General features: G+C 38.5%; 1 protein-coding gene across 3 annotated transcripts in view; it reads right to left on the minus strand.

The window, feature by feature from the left end:
* Nucleotides 1-16,837, minus strand: part of cacna1c (calcium channel, voltage-dependent, L type, alpha 1C subunit) — a 116,220-nt gene that overhangs the window by 27,438 nt on the left and 71,945 nt on the right. For 2 of the 3 annotated variants that reach the window (XM_037981127.1, XM_037981128.1), the window contains exons 11-31: nucleotides 16,164-16,190; nucleotides 13,714-13,874; nucleotides 13,324-13,397; nucleotides 13,081-13,232; nucleotides 12,740-12,941; nucleotides 12,470-12,590; nucleotides 12,206-12,320; nucleotides 11,426-11,543; nucleotides 11,268-11,337; nucleotides 10,983-11,115; nucleotides 10,287-10,416; nucleotides 8,997-9,056; nucleotides 8,634-8,740; nucleotides 4,828-4,915; nucleotides 4,622-4,729; nucleotides 4,458-4,510; nucleotides 4,219-4,365; nucleotides 3,924-4,125; nucleotides 3,486-3,644; nucleotides 3,263-3,373; nucleotides 1,190-1,273 (exon numbers count right to left, since the gene is read on the minus strand). In XM_037981127.1, the coding sequence (XP_037837055.1) occupies nucleotides 1,190-1,273; nucleotides 3,263-3,373; nucleotides 3,486-3,644; nucleotides 3,924-4,125; nucleotides 4,219-4,365; nucleotides 4,458-4,510; nucleotides 4,622-4,729; nucleotides 4,828-4,915; nucleotides 8,634-8,740; nucleotides 8,997-9,056; nucleotides 10,287-10,416; nucleotides 10,983-11,115; nucleotides 11,268-11,337; nucleotides 11,426-11,543; nucleotides 12,206-12,320; nucleotides 12,470-12,590; nucleotides 12,740-12,941; nucleotides 13,081-13,232; nucleotides 13,324-13,397; nucleotides 13,714-13,874; nucleotides 16,164-16,190 (2,422 nt within the window). The remainder of the gene's footprint in view (nucleotides 1-1,189; nucleotides 1,274-3,262; nucleotides 3,374-3,485; nucleotides 3,645-3,923; nucleotides 4,126-4,218; nucleotides 4,366-4,457; nucleotides 4,511-4,621; nucleotides 4,730-4,827; nucleotides 4,916-8,633; nucleotides 8,741-8,996; nucleotides 9,057-10,286; nucleotides 10,417-10,982; nucleotides 11,116-11,267; nucleotides 11,338-11,425; nucleotides 11,544-12,205; nucleotides 12,321-12,469; nucleotides 12,591-12,739; nucleotides 12,942-13,080; nucleotides 13,233-13,323; nucleotides 13,398-13,713; nucleotides 13,875-16,163; nucleotides 16,191-16,837) is intronic. The other variant, XM_037981126.1, reaches the window with a different exon arrangement.

The raw sequence follows: 16,837 nt of genomic DNA on the forward strand, positions 1-16,837 counted from the left end.
TGGATGGGGAATATGAAGTTGGTTTATTCATTTAAATCAAAGGAAACATGAACAATCTGAGGCAATTGTTCTTCAGTTTGATTGTGCTACATCTGGGTATTTTATCTGCCAGACTTTCCAAACCATCTCTTAGGTTCAAATACTCCGCAGATGCAGTTTCTCAGTCATTTGAAAGCTTGCAGATAGGAATCAGCCCTCGGTCTGTTTGTGTGTGGGAGAATGGCAGATCAGGCAGGCAGGCGAGCAGGAAGGGAGGGAAGGAGGGAGGGAGTTGGACTACTTACGTTAACCTCAGTGATCGCTATGTCAACAATGCTACCCACAACTATCAAGGCATCAAATGTGTTCCATGCATCAACAAAATAATGCTGCGTGGAGGGTGGTGGAAAGAAAAACAACAACAGAAAAAAAAAGAAAAGGACATTTAAAAAGATGGAAACAACAAAAATCGAAGGAGAGAGGAGAAAAAAAAATAAGATAATAAACATTACATACAGGAGCACTGGAGGGAGAGAGTTGACCAATTAAAAGGTGGGGGGGAAACAAAAGAAAAGAACGGGCAGTCTGGAAGAGATGGACAGCAGAGGAGGGACAGCAGCGACTGGTCATGCTTGTCCATGAGAGGAGATGTCATCAAGAACAACAATCAAGAACAAATTGCAACAAAATCACAACAACAACAAAAAAAGTGCCCTTTGTTGGAGTTAAAAAGCTGCGTAAGTTTGAGGGGTTAGTTCAGTTAGTTAGGGGAGGGGGGATTAAACTTGTCACAGTGTAGCCCAAAATAAAATAATTTTTAAAAAAAATCTAAAACCAAACATTTCATACAATGTGAAGAACAAGATAAGAGGACGCAACAGAAGAACTCTTAGGAAGCTGAACCCTGCCTGTGTAGTTTTTACGCTTTTGTGAAACCCCGGCAGAAACTCGTTCAGAAACCCTTCAGGCTGGGTGATGTGAGGGGTGGATACCCCTGAGTGGCAGCGTCATCTCGGATTTAAGTATGAAGAGAGGAAAAGGAGGAGGAGGAGGAGGAGGAATAAGAGAAAGAGGAGAGAGAGGCTGACAAAGAAGACAGAGACAACAGCCCAACGCAGAGGAAAGGAGACTGGAGAAAAGAAAAGAGAAAACACAAGACAGAGACAGGAGAAAGAGAGACAACGAGAGCGAAACGGGGCATCGTACTTACGTTGATCTCACTGAGAATGACGTCTATAATGCTGCCAATTACGATGAGGAAATCAAACACATTCCAGGGATCACTAAAGTACCCCTGCACAGGATGAGGTGAGCGAGAGGAGGAGGAGGGTGAGAAAGGTATGTTAGAAGGAAAACAACATCTGCTGCCACTTTGCAGCCCCCCCATTAAGGTGGTATGAAGTCGTACAGTGCAATGAAAAACTGAAAAAAGTCAGCTAGAGTTAATGAGCTGCCACATGAAAGAAGTTTCCACTCTGTTATCTGCCCATCAAATGCAGCCGAATATCAGATTGGTTAAAGATGGTGTGTTAAACTGCCCTTATTTATATGTTGACGTCTCGTAGCCAGTTCACTGTTTCACACCATTTATTTTACACACGCATCTATTCCCAGGACGTAAAAGTGCTATTTAATATTGTAAAACAAAATGTACTCATACTAAAAAGAAAAACTATCCTTTGGGGATGGAGTTTTTAATGAGGTTGATTTTAGTTTCAGGAATATTAGTGCAATTTTAGCATTTAAATTAGTAACAGAAAATTTAGCATTATTACCCAAATGGTGATAAGTGGAATTGAAATTAAATTTGTCAACCTAAATATTCTCCAGGCACATTGTGGCTATCAAAACAATGGAGAAGAAAGTTTTGGGTACCACAAACATGGCAACCCAGCCAGCCAAACAAACAAAAGTTGGAAAATTAATCACAAATGAGCTTAAATATTTAAAACCATACAATCTGATAAAAAACAACTTAAAATATTAAAACATCCTTCTGTCCTGCTGCTCTTCTGTGGATGAAAAAGAAAAGCTTGTTAACAGGAACAGATTAAAAGGAGGTTTTCTATAAAGCTTAATAAACTGCAGCAAATTCCAGGAGTCTCGTGACTTTAATACCTGCAGAGAAAAGGTGAGCACATTAACAGTTTATCAGAGTTTATCAGGATAAGTCATATCTTATAAAACAAGCTACATCTTGAGCATTGTTCAGAATGGTTTGGGAATGTTTTGTCCTACTGCACCATGGACTATAGAGGAAAGGCAAGCAGCTAACAAATTTTGCATAATATTTGCATACGATCTCATACAAATGCAGAAATCTACTAAAAAACATTCTCTCGCACGTCTTAATTGCTGCACAGAATGATATCCATTCTTAAGCCTTGAAAAGTTACTCCAGCTGTGGGTACTGGCGCGTAAAACACAGCAAGGCTTGAAGTTTCAGAGTCAATTATTAATTTCACAAGTCGCCCTGAGATAACCATCTTTTATTCATTTTAATAAGACCACATGTATTATAGAATATAACTTGGATTCTGGAGTTAATTTGAAAAACAAACGCTTTAGTTTGAAATTATGGCTAAAAACTAGTACTGTCAATGACATTAACTTAAAATATGTGTCAATTATTGTCTTTAATGCATAAAAAAATAGCTGTAATATTTTAAACTGAAAGTTGCTTAATTAAAAGTTTAGATTTAAATGACCTAAACTATCACTGATGCTGTTGCTTAGCAGGCGGTTTGATTACAGCTTCACATTTGTCCTGCTCACTTCAGTATATTAAAGATGTCTGATGGTAAGAAGAAACTTTAAGGCTTCATGTGTTTTTATTTTTTCCAATGCAAACTCATCGGTTAATGTAAAAGCGTCTCACGCACATCTTAGATTCACGGGCTGAGTTGTTAAACGACAAACGTAAGAGTAAAACAAATTATGAAATATTTAAGCTACTGATTGTGCATTGGGATTTTCCATTAACACTGGTTTAATTGAGTGAAACATTCCCATCTGTTACTGTTTGAATTGCTGACACACCGGGGCGTTATTAGATTGGACCAATAAACCCACTGAAATGACATAGCAACCACTGCAGAATAACAAGGGAGCAGTTGGGTATAAAAACTACATGATGCTGTAGATGAATTCCTGCTTCTGTGATTAACATGGAAGACATCAGAACAGGAACAATAAACTGTTACATTGGAGATCAGTTGTCTGTAATTCGTTCAACTTAAATTGTCCACATAACTTCCATTCTTTACTGATGGGCTGTACCTACCCTGGGTTTGAAGGCGATCAGTTTAAGGATCATCTCCACTGTGAACAGTCCGGTGAAGAGCATGTTGAGGATGTTCATTGCATCGTTAAAGTTTTTGGTCTGCCCATGATGCTGCAAAAACCCACAAACGAGCCATTAATGTCTCCAAAGAGCTGCAGCTTGACAGGAGTTATTTTGGAGGTGAATGCGTTGATTTACGCAGGGGAACACTCGTGCGACTCACCTGCATAGCCAGGCAGATGGTGTTGAGCAGGATGAGTGTGAACATCAGGTACTCAAAGTAGGTGGAGTTGACCACGTACCACACCTTGTACTGGTACGGGTTCTTGGGGATGTAACGACGCAGAGGACGAGCCTTCAGGGCGTACTCCACACACTGACGCTGTAACACACATCCACACGGGTGAGCGTGCACAAACACCAGTGTTTTGCTTTTAAAATCTGTCTGAAAAGCTACAGAGCAACTAGCTCCTTTACAGCAGAATTTTCCTCATGGCCTGAAATAACCCTAAAACTCATGTTCGTCCTCTCAAGAATCATCCACGTCTCAATGTCACAGCATGGCCTTCATCCTTCCTCACTCATACCTCTTAAATGGTAAAAGAACAAACAACCACAAAAAATATAAACCAAGCAAAACACGCTCAAACATGAAAGCTACCTGGTTCTTGTCCAGCTCACAGTTCTTATACTCTTGCTCTCCTTGCTCCTGGAATGTCACGATGACGAAACCGACGAATATGTTCATCATGAAGAAGGCAATGATGATGATGTAGATGATGAAGAAGATGGAGATGACCACGCGGTAATTGTAGATGGGGCCGACGTCCTCGGCATGGGAGTCGATGGCTCGGTACAGTAACCTAACAGGAACCGGAACAGAGCAGTTTTAACTCATAGAGACTGAAGGACAGGACATGTTGACTGTGTGTGTGTGTGTGTGTCTGAAGACCCACCCTGGCCAGCCCTCAAAAGTAGACACAGCAAACAGGGCCATCATTCCCTGCAGGACGTCGTCAAAGTTGAAATCACTGTTCTCCCAGAGTCTCAGGGCTTTTTCAGGCTTCTTCACATCGCCGTCCTTATACATGATGTAAGAACCCCTGAAACACAAAGACACATCGAACACAATTTGTCCAGCACTTCAAATTGTAGCAGAAAAATAACAGGCAGGGTAAAAGAGGTTTCCTCTTACCTGCAGTCCGCCTGAGTCTGCTTAGAGCTGTCCGTACAGAAGAAGAACTTGCCCTGATGGAAAGATGTCGAAATTCAGTAAAAGCCATAACAGGTACATTTTCCCAAAGCCTACAAAAAGCCATCACACAGATCCCCACTTGTTTGTGTCTGTTCCTTTCTCACCTTAAAGAGTTGCACTCCTATACAGGCGAACATGAACTGGAGCAACGTGGTGACGATGACAATGTTGCCGATGGTCCTGATGGCCACAAACACACACTGCACCACGTGCTGAAAAACACAGCCAAAAATGTCAGTGAGTGCTTGGGTATGTCTCTCTCGTAAAGATGAATCTCTGTCCAGTTTTTAAGATATGAGAGTGTGTGAACCTTTAGTCCTTTAGCTCTGTTGATGGCTCTCAGTGGTCTGAGCACTCGCAGGACTCTCAGGATCTTTACCACATTAATCGCACTGGACCTGAAAAACAAAGTGACTTAGCACATGTTTCTCTGTAAAAAAAAAAAAATCACATTTTTGAAAAGAAAAAGAAAAAAAAAGCATAAAACTGCTATGACCACCTGCATTATTATCATAAAATAGAGATACACAAAGCTGGAACAAAGGCTAAAAAATTCAAAATAATTACATAAATAAAAGTGTGTGAAATTTTTAAAATCAAGATTTCAACCAGACAAATAATAAAAATTAATCATAAAACATTGTGCAAGTATGACATTAATAATGTTGTTATTACGTCATAATTATTTTTGTATTAAATTTTTATTAATTAGGCATATTTGTCATATTTTAAGGAAGCTTCTTCCTAACACATGCACTTAGATATTTTATACTTTACATGTTTTAGTGTTGTTGTAAAAATTTGAAACAACTAAAATAATCACCACAATGTATATACAACCCCAATTCTAAAAAAGTTGGGGCATTGTGTAAAATGTAAATAAAAACAGAAAGCAATGATTTACAAATCTCATAAACCCAGATTTAATTCACAATGGAGCATAATAAACATATCAAATGCTCAAACTAGGATATTGTACTGGTTTTGTTGTTGTTATTTTAATAAGGTAATTTTGAATTTAATGCAGAAACACATTTCAAAAAAAGTTGGAAGAGGGCCATGTTTACCACTGTGAAGCATCATCTATTCTTTTAACAACAGCCTGTAAACGTCCAGGAACTGAGGAGAGCAGCTGCTGGAGGTTTTAGAGGGAATGTTGTCCCATTCTTGTCTAATGGAGGATTCTAGCTGTTTGACAGGCCTGTGTTGTCTTTGTTGGATTTTTCAGTCCACCAAATGTTTTCAGTTGGTGAAAGGTGTGAACTGCAGGCAGATCAGTTCAGCACCCAAACTCGTCTACTATGAAGCCCTCTTCTTTTTCTTTTGGCTGTTCCATCTTCAGGGAAGTCATCCTTGTCCATCTCACTCTGTCTTCTGAGTCCTCTCTCCTCACTCCAGCTACCTCCATGTCCTCTCTAACGGCATCCATATATTTCCTGTTTGGTCTTCCTCTTTATCTTTTTCCTGACAGCTGCATCTTTAACATCCTTCTATCAATATACGCACTGTCTGTCTTCTGCACATGTCCAAACCATCTCAGTCTGGTCTCTCTCACTTTGTCTCCCAGCTGTTCAACCTGTGCTGTTTGGATGTTGTTGTAATGGATGCAGTATGAGGTTTGCTGGAATATGCAAGGCCTTCTCTGAAAAAGGTGTCATCTAGCTGCAAATTTTATACCAAATCCTCTTACTGACCTGTTGCCAATTAACCTTATTAGTTACAAATTCATCCTCCAGCGGTTTCTTATTCATATCACTTACTTTTTCAAATGTTTTTGCCCCATCCCAACTTTTTTGAGACGTGTTGTTGCCATCACATTCAAAGTTACTTTATTGTGTGTAAAAAAATAGTACAGTTTCTTAGTTTCAAGATTTTAGATGTCTACTATGTAAAGAATTAAAAAAATATGGGTTAATGAGATTTGAAAATCAGTACATTTGGTTTGTATTTACATTTTACACAATGTCCCGAATTGGTGGTTGTATATATTTACTACAAAAAAAACTTAATAGAAATTAAATTGTTATTTGTACTAAATCACTAGTCAAACAAATTACTGACAGCAGATTTTAGCCCCAATGTAAGTGTAACATACAAAAATATTCAAAACACATAATGATAGATGATCAAGTATACCCATACACAACATGAACAGACAAACAAAAACACAGACAGACATTTACAGGCAAACAGAGAAGAACTGTGCTGTAAAAGAGTGTCGGTACAAGCCAACGGTTAAAAGGTGTGACCCTTAAAAGGAGGTGCTTCAAAAGAACAGTTTTGAACACTAAAATAGGAATCAAATAATACACTGACATTTTGAATTCAACAATAAATGATTTGAAGAAGCTGGAACATAGATTTTTTTCTGGGATCTGAGTTAGATCCCTAATTATTAGCTCTTGAACGTGTTAATTATATGGCTCACCAGTGTGCTTTAGTTTCAGTGTAGAGAGATAATAAGTCTCTTGTTCAGGATGAAGGGAGAACAAATCAGATCCTCTTTATGTATAAAAAAGATAGAAGACCTGAGGTACATTCAAAATGTCAGCGTATACTCTTAAAAGAAGTGATGTTTTAAGTGGTTAGAGGAGTGATTTATTATTTTAAAAAGAGAAAATAGGAGAAAAAAAAACACCCGTTGTGCAACTCTTTACAGAGGGAGGAAAAGTTTCATTGCAGTTGAAGGCAGTTCACGTGGAGTGGGATGTTATCAGCCACATATCACAGTCAAACCAGCTGTGAGGATATGCTCTATAGTTTCAGCACAAATCCAGACAAGAGTCAAGAGCAATTTAATCGTAAATGTTTTTAGACGTTGCAAAAAGTTGAGTGGGCTGACAGGGACGAAGAACACTATTTACCAACCACCTGATGACAAGAAGTACTCTATCCATCTATAAGAAAGCAAACATACATATGAAGTCACAAGATGTTGATGTTTTTATCAGCCAAGGTGCCATTATTCCTCCATTTCTGCTGCTGTCATATCCTAAGTCTTCAAAGAGACAACGCAAACGGGCGGTTTGTCGAAGACTAGTGTTGCACACAGAAATTCAAGACTTTTTATCTAAATTCCCAAGTCTTTTGCTCCTCGTTCACCGCAGCCTACATAAAGGTGCATTTGCTCTAAAATATGTAATAAATATGCAACAATAAGAGCGGAAATCCCTCGCAGGAAAGAAATTGCAGGCACAATAAATGCAACACCATCACAATTGATTTAACTGTGATACATTCAAGAAAAATCCCACACACTCACTACCTTTAACAGGCAAAAACCACTGAGTTTAACATTCACATGTCATTTCTATAGCCAAGGAGAGTTCAGTTTACCCACAAATAAAAAATACTTTCACCCTAATAAACAAATATAAAAGCTAATTGGAGAATTGCAGGTTAGTTTAAGCTATTTTTCCTGTTGAAATGCATTTTATGGTTCAGAACTAATCATGCTGCATTTTTGGCACAAACCTGTTTTCTTCTTAATAACAATTCATACGCTGAACACTGACACAATAAAAATCGACCTGGTGACACATTTTTATTTGTTCCTGTTTTAATTGAGACTTTGACTTAAACTCTCCAAGACCATAGAAATATCAAATCAAAGGAGTGACATCTTTACACGGCTAAGGTGAAGGGCTGTTAAAAAGGGGTTATTAACACGGACTACTACGGACTTACTTCGAGAAGTCTAGGCTATTAAGCATTAGAGAGAGAGTGTAGTATAGCATATTAAACACAAACATCACAGCATTTCAAGGTGTTATTAGAAGCAGACAACATTTTTTTTTTATGAAACATCACAAAGAGAGAGACAGGTTTGGGGGTAACGTGGTGTGAAGTTCTCCAGAGAAGTGTGAAATGCTTTCTCAGACAGTTAGAACTTGTGTGTATTTAAACTGAAGCCAGTGCAGTAGTCTCTGGTTGTATCATCAGACATGTGTTTCAACTCATTAGAACACAAATGCGTGTAATAGTTATATCTGAATCGCTGCAAAAAGTTGGACATAATTGTGCACAAAATCTTAGTGAAAATGCTTGAGGAGTGAAGGATTTAGGTGTCGCTAAGATCGTAAAACATGCACAAGAAAACCATGATGCTGCACTCACTGGATTCCAGAGGAGATGAGGGACACGCTGACTACCACTAAGTCCAGGATGTTGAAATAATTTCTGCAGAATGAGCCTTTATGGAGGAAGGCTCCATACGCTGTCATCTGCAAATAAACACATCTTTTAGTACAGAACATGCAGACGATAAATGGAAACTCTGTAGTTGAAAACAATACCTAGATCCTTACTTTTAACCTTGAATGTAATTGTAAGAAGTGTAATGGCATTTATTAGGACTTACTATCAGCAAGTACCTAAATGTAAGCACTTTGTAAAAATGTGGTATTGATGAATGTCTAGTATAATGTACATACAGTCTACATAGTCCACAACCTTTGCTTTATAAGCAGTAAACAGTACCTTTAAAATGATCTCTATGGTGAAGAGTCCGGTGAAGACATGATCTGCATAGCCCAGGATCTGAAAACCCAACAGGTAACACGGAAATGTGTTTATCTCTTAATACGAATGGGGCTTTGTCAATGAGTAGAAAACAAAAGTTTTATATCATCTGCTGGGACTCTTCTTTTGGTGTAAGCTTAACGACGGAACAATTTAAACAGAAAAAGGAAGAGAAAAGCTATTAAAGTTGACCTTACTGGCAGTAATGCAGTGGATAACTCCAGAACAGGCTAAAATCAGAAAGCTAAGGTCCAGGTGAAAGGACAATAAGTTCCAAATTCATAAAAAAAATAAAAATAAATAAAAACAGATCCAAATCTCAAGAAGACAGTTTAATAGATAAAATTTCAGAGAAAGATTAATTGGTTCGCCTAGTAAAACATCTTCTACCAAAGCCAGGAAAATGCTATAAAACAGATCTTTGTTGGCCCCGGGAGACTCTTCCTGCTGACTGAGAGAGGAAACACTGTACATAATCAAATACAGCACAAAGTGCACAGTCTTTCCATTATACTGCAGCACGATTAGGTCTATAAACACTTTAATTATTAATATAGCATGTGAACAAATTATTCATTAGTAAATACAACAGCAGATACACAAACACTAAATTGTCTGTAATTTTAGAGCGTGTGCTCGAGGCAGAATGTCTCTGCTCCCATCTTATACAAAAATAATACTCAGGACGCCAAACACATTGTGTAAACACTGAATAAAACACATAAATGCATTCTGAACGTTTTATCGGTTAATTTAGGGTTAGTGAAAAGTAAGAAGTATTCTTTTTTTGAGGTGTTCTGCACAATGCCAGTAAGAAAGCAACGAGTTCAACTGAGACAATAGACCAGAAGAGATGCTTTACATTTTCTCCGTGTGAAGTTAATAATAGTTACAGTACTGGAAGCAATCTCATTAAGTGTAACAGGCCAGTTAGAAAAGCTTTGGTTCTTCTTTATGCTGCTGTCAGCTATAATCCATTTAGTTAATAATAAATGTGTGTGGGCAGCTAATGATGGCAACAAAGTCTTCAGTCAGTGCCTAAATGTGCTGTTTATCCAGTTTCACATGTACAGTAGTATCACAACAATGTTCAAATCCTTATCATTTTGTTTTTTGCTATATTTTGTCTTTTGGACGTTTCCTTCTGCTGTTTGATTTGTTGTATTTTGCACCACTGATTAGATCTGGTCAAACTGTGTTTTTTTTTTTAGACATAAAAAATGTTGTTTATTTATTTGTAAATGTTACCTGATTTCTGAAGGAGTCGTTCTTGACTGGATCCTCTGCTGCCAGACTGATGCTGCTGAGCAGGATGAAGAAGAGGATGAGGTTGGTGAAGATGTTGTGGTTGACGATCTGGTGGCACAGAACCCTGAATCTGTGGAATGATAGTTGTTGAAAGAAACAGAACGAGAGAATGTGAGTAAGTCTCTTGTTACAGTGTGGGCAGGGATGAACCAAACAAACAAAACAAAACAAAAAAAAGGAAAAAGAAGCAAAAAGAGATGCGTAGCTCAGTGGCGTAGCCAGAAATGAGTTTTCAGGTGGGCGTGACTAAAAGCAGGTGGGCCAAAAAAATTTGACATAGCTTTTAAATTTATGGAAAGTGTTTATTTGTGTAGCGTTCCTGTTGTCTGTAAAGATACACTGTACATCTGCAGTCCTTGTCATGAAACCAATCTACTGTTTGACCACTGTAGGTAAAAACTGTAGTTAGAATATAAACAAACCTCATTATGACGGCTACAACACATCAGACACAGTGTAAAACACAGAAAACAAGTTTTTAAATCTGTACTATACAGTCGTAGTCCACAAAGAAGGTTCCAAGACTGAACTTTATCACAGCCAAGTACTATTTAAATTATTTAGTGAGGTTACTTAACCCCTCCCCAAGCCCATTTATAGCCTTGCCCCTGGAGGAAAAGATTAGAATGTATTTACTTGTTGGTGTGGGTGAAGATGAAGAACGCACGAGCCTCAGGCATGGGAACAGCCTTCTCTTTGAGCTGAATGTCAGAGAGCGGCCGCGGCCTCGGCCCCACAGGCATCTCGGGTTCATCCTCATCCTCATCTCCTGATTGGGGGATGAAGACAAATATGTTCGATTAGTCAATTGCATAAACGTCTGGAGCCAAAATCTCCAAAACACAAAGAGCTCTACAGTTGCTGACAAGTTCTAATTGCTAATTGATGTATCTCTTTTTAAATTTTTACGCTTTATGTTACCTATGTAATCATTTGCAGGATAAGGATTCTTCTCTTCACTTTCATCTCCACAGCAGTCATCCATGTTGATCTGAAACGGTACAGAGTTTTTTTATTCCTCAACTAAATGATGCACTGACTGAAAACTGTGGCTTTTAGTCTTTATGTTCCATGCATACCTTAGTTGCCGTGTTGGTCTCCCCATCAGAGGTGATGGACTTCAGCTCTATCTTCTCGCTCTTCTTTTCCTCCAAAGGCGGCTTCTCATTCTCTTGGCGCTTTTCTGGACTGGCGAGCCTGATAAAAGTGGAAAACCTTTACTTTCAGCATCGCCCAACTTTTGTACTCTCTTTTTATTTCTACATTAAAACACCAACTTGTACAAAAGTTCACATCAGAGGGTCGTTTTTCAGTCACACAAAGAACTTGTGCCGTTATGACCGAACCCAGAGGACAGCCGGCGGAGAAATGAATATTTTCCTTTCCCCTCAAATCAATACAAGACGCAACCAAGAGGGAAGCATAATGATTAGTTCCACTCTCTATAACACTATCTTCCCCTGCTGCTGTAAAAATCTCACATAATTATTGGTGACAAATTACGTTTATTGGATGCTAAAAATGCCTAATAAATTTGTTTTAGAGGAAAAGCAAAGCAGGGGAATGTCAGCCTGTCTGAAAATATACAGAACATTTTTGAAATTGCTGAGGTTTTTTTGGTTGTTTGATTTCAAGGTGCTATTATCAGCTTCTTTAAACTACCTCCAGCCATCACGGACTATCCAGGATTGAGCTCTCTTTTGGTGCTCTTGAGACTTGCTAAGCATCTCCTCTCTTTTTCTTTTCCTTTAAAACCTCTTCTGACTTTGGCAGGAGACAAAATTGTTTTCTCCTGTCGCGCTCTTTCTAAGCTCACTGATTGCCTCCCTTGGTTTCTTGCTTTTTTTTTCCTGCCTCACCTGGCTAGTTTTTTCCTCTCCTTTGCCTCCTCCTCTTCTTTCTGGGCCGATGTGAGACTCTCGGCGTCAGCCAGATTGTCTACAGCGATGGCCAAGAAGACATTCAGCAGGATGTCTGTTCAGAAGTGTGACGCTAAGGAGGGCGCTAACGTGACATTTTGCAGTAAATTATCGAAACGATGTATTATTGAAAACTTTTGTCTTCTTCATAATAAGCATTAAACCCACGTTATATGGGCTGTATGTATCTTAAGTAAAGGATACAGTTTCCGCAGATGAAGAGGATGATAAAATAGATGCAGACCAGCATGCCAGGAAAAGATGGACCACCGTAGGCCATGATACCATCATACATAACAGAGTTCCAGTCCTCTCCTGTTAAAATCTGCGGAGAAAGAAAAAAGAAGAATAAAAATCTTATCTGTGTAAAGCAATCTGTGAAAATTTTATGCCCACGACTAACCCTAAACAAAAGCTTGACACAAATTTGCAACTTCAATACAAAGTGGACACAAAATACTGCAGCAAGGTCACCTGGAACACAGTGAGCAGGGACTGGGGAAAGTTGTCAAAGGTGCTCCGCCTGGTCTCATCGAAGTTGAACTTCCCCCCAAAGAGCTGCATGCCCAGCAGAGAGAAGATGATGATGAAGAGGAAGAGCAGGAGCAGCAGGGAGGCGATAGAGCGAACTGAGTTCAGCAGTGAAGCCACGAGGTTGGAAAGAGAGTTCCAGTATCTATAGGAGGGAAACCGAGCAAACGTAGAAGGAAATGCAAAATTTATTAGGAAAGCACACAATTTACTGACAGCAAAATACATTAATGAAGTTAGGTACTTAATGTCATTTATGAAAATGGTATAAAACTGATAATAACCTGGTTATTTTGAAGATTCTGAGCAAGCGTACACAACGTAACACAGAGATGCCAAGAGGAGACATGATCTTTGTTTCAACTAGAATTGTCTCGAGGATCCCCCCACATACTACGAAGCTGTCGAACCGATTGAAGAGTGACACAAAATATGCCTGTGGAAAAGCAAAAAACTTATGTTTGGATTTTATTTTCTCTCTGATAATCATAGGAATTGACCAAAATCACAGTGCTGACACCACCCACCTGTAGGCCAAGACTGTACATCTTCAGCAGCATCTCGCCGGTGAAGAGTGCTAATAAAACTTTATTGGCAATGTCTGCAGAAAAGGGAAAAAATAGAAGAATTTAAAGGCCTAGCATTCCTTAAAGGAGTGCAGATCGCTGCCAGAGTTTTAGACTAAGATCATCTTATGTTGAGCAATGACAAAACTGTAAAACTGACAGAGGTATACCCATTTTTGTGTTGCTTAGCAGTGGTGGCCATTTTAAATGAGTTCCAAATCAGTTACAGATGTACATCCAGTAATTATTGTCTGAAAGTTTTATTTCTGTCCACTCATTTATGGGATATTTTGCTAACACTACAGAAAAACAAACAAACACACCCACTATGTAATTTTGTGTGTGATGTACCTTGCACATCAGTTAGCCACTGAGGCTGCTGGTGATGTTCAGAAGCGATGGTCAGCGTGTTGAGGAAAACCAGGAAGATGACCAGCCAATAAAAAACCTGCGACTTGACTGCTGCGCGGCACTTCCTCCTACACAACCTGTTCCACCTCCGAGAGTAGCGGCTGAGAAGGAGGAAGGACGGCGTGAGAGATTGAGAGGCGAGGAAAGATGGGTGGGATTTAGAGTGGAAGGTGAAAGATGAGGGGGTGAAAGATGGAGGTGCGATAAAAGGAGAAGAGAAAAACAAGAAACAATCAAAAGAAACAAGTGAAAAGAGTGAACGACAAAAAGCAGAGGAGAAAGAACAAGAGAATGTCAATAAGTCTGTGAACAGAATTGTGATGACATCAGCCCTCAGTCCGTGGTTATCTGTTGTTTTAAAAGCGAGCTGTGGAACAGCATTAGTCATCCTCAGTTTTTTAACACCAACATGAGGACCTCTGTTACACAGAAAGATATGCCCAAAAAAAAAAAAAACACTTGTTTTTGTAAAATGAATGAAGATGCAAACTAGTTAAATGTTTAATGTGTTGTAATATACAGTTCAGGCTAAATGTAATAAAAAAAACACATTTCTTTTTAAAATAAGAAACAGGGATTTAATATTTGTTTCTGTTTCTGTGTTGTGCAAGTTTTTTTTCTTCTTCTCCTGTTATTATCTCTGGTAATTGCCAGCTTCACACGTTGCAGTTAAATCTATTGTACGCTTGACAAAAAGGGTCATACTATTTCATTTTTTTTATCTACACCCAACAATTTCACATAGTAATTTCATAATTGTCTTGTTCTGAGTGAGTGGCATCACAATAATTAAAGGCAATACCCTGCGCTTTAACCATTATTGCGATGGAGAAAGACTGATGTATAAATCTTGCTTTAGAGTTTCATAAACAAACTTAAACCAACAAATTTTTCAGCCCATAAAGGCTTACAGGTTACATATCAGAAAGAAACAACCGAAATAAAAAGTGATTTCTCTAACAAACATCAAAACTTCCAAAGGTAGGTACATTTATTTATATAGCACTTTTCAACACGAGGCAACTCAAAGGAGGCAAAAGTGGCTATGGATAGAGAAATATATCTATTTGTGGTTTTGTTTATAGGGTTATGTTGCCAGTTCATGGTTGTGTTTCAGCAGTAACACTGCTGTATCCTGACTGACACTTCCCTAGCTGTTCTTGCAACTACTAGGGGCTGTGTATTGTTTAAACCTAATTAAATTATGCCCTTCCTAAACGAACAACCCATAGGTCTTTTTATAAAAGGAAGACAGTTTCTGTTTAGATGCATTTGTTTCAGGATGCCAATACTTGTTTTAGAGACTTCCATCAGTACAAATATGACAGTTAAACATCTTGGCTCGAAGCACATTATTCACATGGTGACAAAATAAATACCAAGAAAGTTATTAGCGTTATAGCGGTCTCTAATTGCTGAAATAAACGCGACACCACATATGATATCAGTTACTGTATTTGTGCAGGTGGTGTCCTTTTCCTGTCCGCGGCACCAGATATGTACGATGAGCTGTTCCATCAAAACAGATCAGCGCCACTCACCAGGATGTTCCCCCAGTTTTTTATCAATAGAACTGTAATGTTCTTCTGTCCGGTCATCTGAGAGCTGTTCTAATTGTGGGTTATGGTGCTCAACTTACAACACAACACAAGCAGAGAAGAACAAAAACACTGGAAAATGTTTTAAATATTATGACTCTAATTTAGAGCTTATTACTGTTAGTGTGCTTGGGTGAGCTACAATTGCTTGATTTTGTTAACATGTCTCATGCTTCCTGTTTTATTTTGGTAAAGTAGTTCCTCTGTGCTTTTGGTTTAGATGACTTCCTGTACTGTCACCAGGTTTTTGTTTCCAATCAACTCACCTAGAACTCAGTGTAATTACTTTTCCCAGTGTGTATGTACACACGCAAGGTTTTATTGCCAGATCTTTGTTGTTTCTTGTCTGTTTTGCCGTGCAGGATTAGTGGCCTAATGAGGCAACTTCAGGTTCAGTTCAGGATTGTCAGTTTCACAAAGCTGGTTCGCTTTTTACCTGGGTCAAGATGGGAAGATTGCTGCAACTCTAAAATCTGTATGGTGCTTATGAAGTTACGACAATAATTGGAAACAAGGAAATCAGCTGACATGGTTAAAAGTGTCAAGACTATTTTTAGGAACACCATCAAAAGTAATAAGTCTGTAAGTTTACCAACCTAACACCAAATGCATTTATTTATTTTTAACAAATCACACAAAAAGTCTTTATTTGGAGGCTTTAAAAAAGCTTGTATGTAGATTCTGTTTGTTTCAAAATTGTTTTGTTTTTTTATTAAACACGAAGCACACACACAAACACTGTCACCATACAAACACCACAGTATTAAACGACTATGGGAAACATATACTAACCTGAACTTGGATTTGGAGATCCTAATTCTGGAACACAGAAAACAGAATGGATTATACATACACACATAACACACACACAGACAGGTACACATGACAGAGGTGATTTGAGAGGGGAAAAAAGGGGATTAGCTTCCCTCATTGTCACAAATGTTTTGGCAAAAATGTTCCTCAACCAACCTGCTTGCAACAGTTTTATTAATTTAGGTACAATATAGTCTTCTGATTGAAAAATGTAGATAAAATGCACAAAAATTGTTTTCTCTCTGCAAGGCTCCAGATGATCAAGGAACATGTCTGCTAAAAGGTCCATTTGTCCATTTTTTCTGCACCCACGCATAGGAGGGTACAATATTTTAAAATGAACATTGTCCTAACAGAGTTTATTGTGAACAAATCACCCCCTGTAAACACAAATACAGTGGCATCCAGTCAAAAGAAAACAGTCTTAGTTTGAGTATCCTCCAATCAATCCTGGTGTGAAAAAACAATGGTTTATTGATGGAAAAAAGTCTGTTGATTGTTCACCACTGTAACAGCAAAAAGTACAACATAGAGGACAAGAAATCATGGAAGACAGCTTGACAGAAGAAAATAGAAATATTTGTGGTGGAAATCTAATTTCATGAGATTTGAAATCCTTTTAATGTGTTTCAAGTAAATTTACTGTTGTGAAT

Source organism: Kryptolebias marmoratus, linkage group LG18 (genome assembly GCF_001649575.2).
Source record: "Kryptolebias marmoratus isolate JLee-2015 linkage group LG18, ASM164957v2, whole genome shotgun sequence".
Classification (NCBI taxonomy): Eukaryota; Metazoa; Chordata; class Actinopteri; order Cyprinodontiformes; family Rivulidae; genus Kryptolebias; species Kryptolebias marmoratus.